The sequence below is a fragment of the Sander vitreus genome, chromosome 4 (genome assembly GCF_031162955.1).
Source record: "Sander vitreus isolate 19-12246 chromosome 4, sanVit1, whole genome shotgun sequence".
NCBI classification, from domain to species: domain Eukaryota; kingdom Metazoa; phylum Chordata; class Actinopteri; order Perciformes; family Percidae; genus Sander; species Sander vitreus.
Window position 1 is genome coordinate 13,134,363 of NC_135858.1, and position 10,143 is coordinate 13,144,505.

At 39.3% G+C, this 10,143-nt stretch overlaps 2 protein-coding genes across 2 annotated transcripts; one reads left to right on the forward strand and one right to left on the reverse strand.

Moving 5' to 3' along the window:
• Positions 1-674: 674 nt before the first annotated feature.
• ghrl (ghrelin/obestatin prepropeptide) lies at positions 675-2,138 on the reverse strand. The gene is made up of 4 exons (XM_078247433.1): positions 2,025-2,138; positions 1,012-1,089; positions 814-928; positions 675-694 (listed from the first exon to the last, which is right to left on the reverse strand). Exons 1-4 carry the CDS (start codon positions 2,136-2,138, stop codon positions 675-677), a joined length of 327 nt encoding a protein of 108 aa, XP_078103559.1.
• Positions 2,139-3,918: 1,780 nt separating this feature from the next.
• ccdc174 (coiled-coil domain containing 174) lies at positions 3,919-8,277 on the forward strand. Its single transcript, XM_078248412.1, has 11 exons — positions 3,919-4,052; positions 4,260-4,367; positions 4,476-4,576; positions 4,669-4,727; positions 4,805-4,958; positions 5,218-5,313; positions 5,421-5,557; positions 5,655-5,749; positions 6,105-6,252; positions 6,385-6,543; positions 7,534-8,277. Exons 1-11 carry the CDS (start codon positions 4,011-4,013, stop codon positions 8,124-8,126), a joined length of 1,692 nt encoding a protein of 563 aa, XP_078104538.1. The 5' UTR covers positions 3,919-4,010; the 3' UTR covers positions 8,127-8,277.
• The last annotated feature ends 1,866 nt before the right edge of the window (positions 8,278-10,143 follow it).

The window sequence follows — 10,143 nt, forward strand, 5'->3', positions numbered from 1 at the left end:
ATGGAAGAGAGTAAATACAGTGGTTGCTGTGAGCAAAGCTGATTCTTTATTGAAGAGTGCTTTTTATTTTGAGAATCATTAGCCTGGCCTATTGGTGACATTTTCCTTCCTGTGGTTAGAGTTTTCCATCCGAGGACAAGATTGTGTCTCTTGTCTAGAAGTGTAGTTTTCTCGCAGACCACTTGAATTACAATGTACTGAAAGATTATTATGGATTTTTTGCCCAATGATGCCAAAAATTGAAATTCCCTACCAAAGCTTTAATAAAACAGCCATTAAGCCTGTGATTGCAGTTGTAAAGGTAAATACCCTAAACCCCTCCAAAAGCTGACAAACCAGCATTTAGGACAGAGTTATTCTTTTTACGTCCATGTTTACACTAAGGTGCAATTCATTTAGGAGAAGAATGAACGGTCCTGTCCCGTTGTTTGTTTGTTTTTGTTTTTTTTCTTCAAAAGCAAGCAGAATACAGACATACTGTATGTCACAATGTTAAAGCTTTAAAACTAGTTTCAATTGTATCACCTCTGCCCTTTTCCATCCCTTCCTAATACCTCCATTTCACCCAGAATCTTTACTCGGTCAAAAATGAGACAGAGAGACAAAGGATTATTTGATGCTTTATTTTTACAGACACGTGGTTCTCTGAAGATGTTAAAATTCTTGTTTGATCCTCAAAGTTTTGATGGTCTCTCTGAAACCGAATGAAACGTGTTAAAAATAACATTTAAAAACTAAGTTTAATTATTTTACTATATATTGGCTGAAAGGAACAACACTTTTTAATGTATTAAACAGCGAAATTAGACAAACCTGCTGCATTCTCGGTGTTTCCCAGCAGATGCTGAATGATCTCCTGCAGCGCTACACCGTACTCCTCAAAGTCCTCCTCTCTCATAGTGAAGCCAATTTCAAAGGGGGCACTTATCTACTCAGAGGAGAGGAAGACCATAAAGTTATAGGGGTGACATTGGGTTGTGTGGTGTAGTCGTGAGTGTGATTGCCACTCACTGTGATGTGGTTGTCCTTTGTGGGTTGACTAGGCTCGTCCATGACTTGTCGGCCGACTCTGGAAGACTTCCCCTTGTTCTGTGGTTGACCCAGACCAGAGAAAGCTCATGATTGATACATGATCCATTAGAAGTTCAAAGGCAGTCAAGGAGATTACATACTTCTCAGGTCTTGGATAAAGTATAGTTTATATGCAGTCATTGCAGTTCTAACTATGAGTGCACTGTCCATACAGCCATTCATTCATCTCATGTGTTGTGTTAAATTTAGAAATGTTCATGACATGATGGGAAAAATGTTGCCTAATAATGCCGAATAATCAATTTATCACATATCTAAAAGATAACTAGTGTAAAATGTTAAAAAATTTAAAAAGTTTCAATCACGGGCGCCCAGATAGCTCAGTTGGTAGAGCGGGCGCCCATGTATAGAGGTTTACTCCTCGACGCAGCGGGCCCGGGTTCGACTCCAACCTGCAGCACTTTGCTGCATGTCATCTCCCTTATCATCTTTCGTCTTCTGCTGTCCTATCACAAATAAAGGCTGAAAATACCCAAAAAATAATTAAAAAAAAAACTAAAAAAGGTTTCAGTCACATGACCGTAAGCACAACTAGCAGCATAACTAACATTGTTTAAATTTAGGTACTGAATGTGGGGCTCAGTGGAATGACAGGAGACAAATAAGCGAGTTATCATTTAAGGATGAAGACAAAGAAACATTAAGTATAAAATATTTATACATGAGAAAGAATTACAAAAATTAAAATATATATATATATATATATATATGCAAAAGTAAACGCAACCAAGTCATTGTTATGGAAGATTGAGGTGTTTTATGTTGGAAGTGATAATAGCGTTACATTCAGTACAGCAGGATGTAAAGTAAACTGCTTTATTGAATGTATATTGAGTAAGCTGCAAAACAGATACATGCATCATCCAATTGTTTTATATTTTCATAAAAAATGAATCCAATTGATCCAAATTGCCAGACAGAAAGCATCTTACCAGAGGTCTTTGTGAAGGGCTGAGAAAGCTTGAGCCTGCGCTGGTCGACTTGCACCACAAGGTAAGAGAACACAGCAGAAAGACCAGCAAACAGGTGTTTGTTTTCAAAAACATGTTGAATTAAAAATATCAATATGATGAAGTAACATACAGTGTAAATCTGCTAATCTGAATCTGACAGCGATCTTAGTTCTCTTACGCTCAAAATGGCCTACTTTGTTTGGGAGCGTCTGGCTTCATACCTTTATATATACCTTTCATCCTCTTTCATGTTGGTTTAAAAATGCATTCAATATAATAGAAACCGCTATTTGTGCTCTCATATCTTGGTAGCATTTGACTGTTCAAATGTTTAAATTGATAACAAAGTGGGCATTTCTCTGTTGTTAGCTGATAGCAGGCTGATCAAATCTATTTAGTGGGGTGATGGAGGTAATAGTATTGCTGTCATAGAGATAAAGAAATATGGGACTGATTCAACCTATATGCATGCCTACAGAAACATGCCAAGTGCAATACTCATGGAAATTATTACAAATAGTGTTTACACAGGGAGAGAACCAACTTTATAACAACACAGACATTAAGGTTAAAAACAATCACACTGCTCAACACTTAATAACTTTTTTAATGTGTCTTAAACTGAGGCATTTGACAAATTCTGAGCCCATAAATGTATATTTGATACGATTATGTGGTAAACCTTTTTAACGGTCATGCAAGCACATTTCAAAAGATAGCTTTTTTTCTTTTTCTTTCAGTTTTTGCTCAGTTTTGCATTCTGAATTATCTTAAAAGCCCCTAAGTAAATCATCATTCAGAATTTGTGATATCTGTACATTTTTGAGGTTTCATAACATAACTTTATCAAATGGGACTTTTTAATTTTCCAGTCGGTATTGATCGATTGGTAAAACGTTAAGCATTGTAGAATATTTAGCACAAAAAACTTAAGTACAAGCTATATAAGTGAGTTAGTCGGTCTATCTGGAAGATTAAAACCTCACACAGTTAAAACGGTTGAATACATTGGTGCCTAGCACAATTAAAATACTGGCATATGAGTGTAACTCTAGCAGAACAACACTGCGGAGTGATCAAATTGCTTGAACGCAGATAGGAGGCATTAGAGAAAAAAATCTTTAATAACATTGTGTTTTTTATGAATAAGACACATTACCGGTACTCACAATTAGAACTTCCCCCAATGCATTAATGCCCTCGGTTTATAATACAAAAGATGCAAAAAAACTATAATTTACTAAATGCTGAGGTTTAGGTCAGCAGATCTTAACCTGACATAATAGCCGTAACCCCATGCTGGGAGCTGCACCTCTGCAGGATATAATTATTCCTGTGTACCAGCTGAGAGGACATACTGAATCTAACATCATGTATTGAGAGGTACAGAGGCAGGGGTGGAAGAGGGCGGAAGAAGAAAAAAAAGCTCCGAGGAGGCTGATCCACCATGGAAAGGTTACAATTAAACCTCCAAAATATTTTGCACACATTCGGTCTTTCTTGCACTGCAGAAACATTTCACATCCTTGCTTCTGAGGCCTGGGAGCTTGGGTTCATATGCATTTTTCTCCCAGGAGGAAGATGATCACAAAACAATTTGGAACTGTGGACATATTGCACAACCTTTTTACTACCATAAAATCTGTCTTTTCTATGTTGTAGGCAATGGTGAGTTCTGATGAATGAACATATATTATTTAATTTATTTCTATGGTTAATAGTTACTTTTTAAGACAAAGATGCAAAAGAGACAGAAATGAACCAGGTCGTGAAGAACTGAAGAACTTGGGAGAGAAAAAGGCATTAGTGCAGAGAAGATGGTTGGATAGATATTGCGTGCAAAAACGCCACTAGTTGGCGTTAACGCGAGATTTTACTAGCGAGAGAACCACCAACGAAGAAATCAGGCATCAGGCACAATTAGCAGTGGCTCGGACATTGTGGTGTAGAAAAGAAGTAGTACACATGGATAAAAAGAAGAAACCCTTCGATGTGACTGCTTCATCGGTGAGTAGCATTGAGAAGCATCTTTACAAACATTGTATTGATACCCTGTGCGGCTGTCTGACGTTTAATTAATTTATAATAACCGCTAACGTTAGCTAACTGTCAGGCCTAGCTAGCGAAGTTAGTTGTTTTAGTAACTTAACCAGAATGTAAGCATTTTCAGTTTGTTATTGACCTATATTTCGCATATTGCCTTGTTTCTTACAGCTGGTGGACCTTAAAGCTGAACTGTACAGAAAGCAGGAACAATTCAAACAGGAAAAACTTGGCCATGAAAATGCTGGTGCTGGATTCACGTCAAAATCCAAACTCAAGGTAGTTACAATATGTGTTATTTTTGGGATATAGTTTTACATGCTTGTATAATGAATGACAAATGGAGATCACTAACCAGGATGTCTTTTTCTTCATGCTCATGTTAAGAAACCGAATGTCTGGAGCAAACAAAACGCTGGCGTTTCAGCAAGAGCTGAAAAAGATGCAGAGCAGCTGACTGAGGAGCAGTGCAGCCTGGATACATCAAAGTGAGTTCAACACATTATACAGAGGAGACTTACTGTCATCATACAGCAGGGACCAACATCTCTGACTCTTCTCATTTAACTTCTTATAACAGACGCAAGTTGGAGGAGAAGGCCAAACTCTACGAGCAAATGACTAAAGGAGACTTTCCAGGTTGGTGGAGTATAAATGTCATCCTGATATTGAGTTGTACAACAAAATGTATTTATTCTGTAATCACTTTACAATAGATGAAGAGACCGAGGGACTCTTCTTGGTGGATTTCACCCAGAAGATTATTGACAAAAAGAGAGAAACACTTGCACAGAAGGAAACAGAAAGAGAGAATGAGGAAAGGGAAAACTCGTCTCCTGTCCCTCCTCCTCAAAACCCAGATGAGGAATGGTAATGTCTGATTCATTAATTTTCAAGGGTTTGACTTGGGAAATATGTAGTTTAGTTAGTATGTTGTTCAAAAGTACATTAGTGAACTATATAAATTAAAAACGCTGACCAATACCAGTATTTTAATTTCAAACTAGTACCACCACCACTACTAACTTAAAAAATGCTGCTTATAATGAAAATGTACATTACATTATTATGATAATGTTTTTAAAAACCATTTAGCAAACTGTTCTCCTGCTGCATTGTTTCACTGTAGGGTGGATTATGTGGACGCTTTGGGCCGATCCCGAAGATGCATGAAGAAAGACCTGCCAGGTTTTAAGAAAATGGACCAAGACCTTCAAGGAAAAGGGTAAATATTCTACAAATAACATCTCTTTAAAGATGCAGGTGATGGTTTCTGGATGTTGGTGTCATGCTGGGAACTGCAACTCTTTTGGATATGACTATTTCATGTAGAAAAGCCTCAGCTGAGAAGACCTTACTCTCGGAGGACATGTGTCGAGAGCTGCAGAGGCAGGAATGGGAGAGGGAGGAAGAGGAGGCTATGAAGAGGCCTATTGGACCGATCCACTACGAGGATATCAGAGGACAAGGTTACCGTTAAAACATTTCTGCACATATTAGAAATGAAGGCTTCTGTTTTGTAAGTCTTGTGCTGTAGAAAGCATTTTGTGTGTCTGTTCATCTCAGAGGCTCGGGATCTCGGTGTGGGTTACTTTGCATTCGCTCAGGATGAAGAGCAGCGCAGAAAGCAGAGAGAAACACTGGACATGCTCAGAGACCAGGTGAGTTGCCCATCTCTGGACAGATAATACAGTAATCTCAAAAATGCATTTTAAAGGTTCCCTTGATAACCAAGCACCCCATACTACACGCATACACTTACATGTATCATATACATACTGTTCTGACAGAAATAGGTTGTCCATATGCATCCTTGTTATGTCTGTTGTTTACCGGGTTTTCCTTAGTACATCATTACTGTTCCCAGCTCTGGTAAGGCTGCTACACATTTAAAGTCCTTGATATATTTGATTAATAAGATCTATTTTGAGTCTAAACAGATAGTTGATGCCACTTTCAGTGTTTGCTCAGTCTTTGTTTCTAAAAGATGTATCTTACATCTGCCCTGTCCTTCAGACAACAGACCAGCGCACTAAGAGGGAACAACTGAAGGACAAGAGGCAGGTCATCCTGCAGGCCCGACTGGCCAAGGTGAGGCAGAGGAAGACGAAGAAGGCCAAGCTGGATGGCACTGAGGATGAGCAAAGAGTGGAGGACAATGAAGGTTAGAATCCACAACCACCTCACATCAAATGTAGCCATGACCTCTATTTGATATTCTAGATTTGGAGCTGTTTGCATGCTGCAGTTCAATGATCACATGCATGTTAATGAGGGATTGTTGTGAATTGGTTAGTCCTAGGTGGTGAGGACAAAGGTGAATTAATAGGACCCTCGCCTCCACCAGAGGACTCCTTGGAGGTTAGCACACTGAAGAAGGTGGAAGTGGAGATCCAGGAAAGAAAGGACACCAAACCAGGAGTTCCTCATGTCAGAGAATGGGACAGAGGCAAAGGTAAGCCTTATTATATGAAGTTCCATATTACAAATGTATCTCCTTCCATCATGACTACAATGAAAGTATGTTGAGGGGAAAAAAATAAGCAAGTGCCCGGCACGAGTAGGGCATATACTTTTCTGCTATTTTGCTAGGATGGAAAATCAGTCGTGCAAAAGTCTACTTGAGTAAAGTAGACAACAGAAAATAATAATGATGGCTGAATTCCATTCCATTTAGCGACTTCAGTTTCAGGGTCCTGGTGTTGTGCGTGCTGGCTTGCTGTCACACTGTCATGGCTTCCTGGGACAAATGAATAGGACAGAGCCATGGTTAATGTTATAAGTAACACCTGTTAAAATAAAGAGATGAGCTGACTGGGGCTTAATTGGGTGGAAGAGTCCAAGTGGTGCGCACCTTTTTGACACCTGTTCATTTCCTATTATGACAAGTCAAGATGTCTGCTGTGAAAAAGATGTATTGGAAAAATGAAGTCAAGCACTTCAAATACTTGTACCAGTGCCTTTGGAAAGCTGACAACATAGTCAATAATGCATAATTTTAAGTGTAGTATGAATTGCATTACTTCAATAGAAACCTGCTTGAGGTTCCATCTGATTCCGATCCCTCTCTTCTTTAGGCTGTAGTACTGTTTAGGTGTCATGCATCATTTTTACAGTAAATTCAGGTGCTTCCTCTTCACCCTCTGTAAGTTAACATCCAATAAATCTGCAGGTGGAATACAAAGTTATGAGTTATATAGTTAGAGGTATAGATCGTAATCTCTCTCTGCCCTTTTTTGTGGTCCTTTTGTTACAAAGCTGTGTTTAGATATCTGCTATAATGAAATATGTCATAGACGAGACAATAATTAAAACTGAATTATGTATGCCATAGATAATTGTGCTTGTGCCTGTGGTTATGGGGTTTCAAGATTAAAGTTATTCTTTCTGTACGTTGTCAATTACTAGACGTCTTTAACGTCGCCTTTTTTACGGTTTCTTCCAGAATTTATGTTTAGTGAGTGGACAACTCGGCGCCGCGAAGAGCGAGAGTCAGAATTTGCACCTCCCTCTGCGTACTTTAATGAGGGGAAGAGAGAGAGACCAGGGTGGAATAAAACTCAGCAGAATAAATCCAAGATGTCCTTCAAGTGGACCAAAAGCCCAGGAGGAATCTCTGAGAGCAAAGAGGATCCACACTTTCAGCCTAAAACTGCTCCTTCACCTCCTCAACCTCAACAAAATCCTCCACCTCCTTCACATCCACAGAACTCATCACAGTCATCCCCTTCAGATCACCCAGCAGATTCAGCTCCTGTGTCTGCTCCTCCTTTTCATCCCCACTATCCCCCTCCTTCATTTTATCCTCCACCCCTGCCTCAGTTTGCCGGACCACCTCACCTACTTCCTCCGTTTCCCCCGCAGTATCAGAACCAGTATCACCCCCAGTATCACCCCCAGTATCCCGCCCAATATCCACCTCAGCTGCAGAGCCAGTCTCCGCCTCAGCAGCCCCCCCAGCCTGTAGACCTCAGCCAGGCCCGGCAGCCTGCACAGAGTCTAGACGACATGCTGTCCTTCTACAGGAACACTACCTGATCTCTAAAATATCATGTTTGCTTTGTAGTTGGTTCATATTGAGAGTGTAAATACTGCTGTTTCCTTTTTAGGAAATCATAGAAAAAACAGAACACAACTTCTCAGCTCTTTGGAGTTTAAGCATTTAATAAATATCAGGAGTTTAACTGGACATTGTTCTGACTTTTTTTATTTTATTTTTTGGCATTGTGAAAATTTTAGTTTTTAAAAGTTTTTGTATTTGTGTAATTGAAAATGAGCTGCAGTATGAAAGTATCCACCAGATGGTATTGTACACCTTCATGTTGAGAAAATCTCTGCAAGTGACCAGACTGGTTGTGTACTGTGGTGATCTATCTGCACTGTTAAAGGACATTATTATAGAGCTGCAATTATTTTCATAAGTTGATGTCTTCAGATGTCTTAATTTGTCCTTCCAACAATCCAAAAACCAAAGATATTCAGTTTATTATCACATCACACCCAAGAGAAAGAAAAGCAGCAGATTTTCACAACTGGGAAAGAAATTTCTACTGAAGAACTGACTTAAAAAGGTGCAGAATTTTATTTATTTTTTTTGTCAACGGGAATCGTTTTAGCTCTAAAGAATTCTACAAATGAGTGTTTTACAATCGTAAAAAATAATCTCTTGCCTCTCATTTCTCAAACTGTTAAGTCATGGCATGTGGGAAAAGGCAGCAGGTGAAGGTGGGAGTGAGTGCATTTAGTTTCAGAAATGTCTTTCTGTGAAATTAGTGCAAGAAGGTTTTACTGTACTTCTGGAATGTAAGCCATACATAACCTGAACTGAACCACTTCATTGCTCCCCGAAGCCCCACCGGACACATCCTGGTGTTCTGCCTAACCACCTCCCTCTGCCTGCAACACATCTGTGCATGTTCCAGTCCCTGTGTATACATGAGCTGGTGAGTCTCCAACATAATTTCAGTTCTTACTGTAAGTCCAGTAGAGATAAATTTAATGCAGTTTGAACTATTTCAGATCATTCTTACACCCTCCTCAGTGTAATCAGAGTGGCATCCAAATAATTGTAAATGGGATGATTAATGCTAGAGAGGAACCCATTTATCCTCAGCTACATACCACAAACTCAAAGGTCTTGCAAGGTGATGTATTACCACAGGGCTGGTGAATAGCTTTTAAAAGAGCACTGTGTAATGAGCAGAGGGAATTTATCACAGAAGAAGATGATTTAATAACTTCTCAGTATTATGTACTTCGACCAATGTAACATCATTGCACATTACAGCAATTAGGCTGCCCTTTAACTATATGATGCGAATCTGAATATCACAGGTTTTAATTAATGTTACCAAAACAGTAGCCTCCTAATGGCAGAGCATCTGAGTAATATGTATGATAGCAGGATGAAGTACACAAAAAAAGCAAATTCAGAGTGTGGTGGGTTGTTGACCCCATTGTGACCTTAAACACTTAAAGGGTAGCTACCGTTTTTTCCAACCTGGGGCCCATTTCCCCATGCATTTGTGTCTAATAGACTGATGTGACCAAAAATTAATTTGTGTTGATTGAATTTGGTCCATGACGTCAATGATGGGCCTGCGTGAACCGAGCTACAATGTAACCCAATGGGGCAATTGTTTGCTACTGACCGACTCAGATTGTTACTAAAATTGTCTGACAACATTATCGATCTCAGGAAGTGACTTTTTGTCCAAAGACAGCAGTGTGGCAAGAGAAATGCGAGACGAGAAAAAGCGTTCAGGTAGGGAAGTTACAGAAATTATAGGCTCCTGTTATCTAAAAGATGTTCATTGTAATGGCTCAATATTTAAATTATTTCGACAGTGTGGATGAGGTCGATATAATTGGATGGCCGCCCGTATTCATTTGAGCCAGAGTAGGCCATAGTCAATGGATGAAGTTTACGGATGAAGATCGGGCGAGAGAGAGGCTGCAGCTGCTCAGTGTTTTGTGCGGTGAATAGGCTTTAATACATCCATGGTTTGGTGTTATCTAAAAGATTTTCAATAAAAACAATGGTTCGTATTTGCTC

Bases quoted from the DNA above. Each gene is read 5' to 3' on its own strand.
- ghrl (XM_078247433.1), bottom strand. From the start codon at position 2,138: ATGTTTTTGAAAACAAACACCTGTTTGCTGGTCTTTCTGCTGTGTTCT. The intron at 1,090-2,024 runs GTAAGATGCTTT...GGTCAACCACAG, and splicing joins GCCCTTCACAAAGACCTCTG to AACAAGGGGAAGTCTTCCAG. The intron at 929-1,011 runs GTGAGTGGCAAT...TCCTCTGAGTAG, and splicing joins CAAAGGACAACCACATCACA to ATAAGTGCCCCCTTTGAAAT.
- ccdc174 (XM_078248412.1), top strand. From the start codon at position 4,011: ATGGATAAAAAGAAGAAACCCTTCGATGTGACTGCTTCATCG. The intron at 5,558-5,654 runs GTTACCGTTAAA...TGTTCATCTCAG, and splicing joins CGAGGATATCAGAGGACAAG to AGGCTCGGGATCTCGGTGTG. The intron at 5,750-6,104 runs GTGAGTTGCCCA...CCTGTCCTTCAG, and splicing joins TGGACATGCTCAGAGACCAG to ACAACAGACCAGCGCACTAA.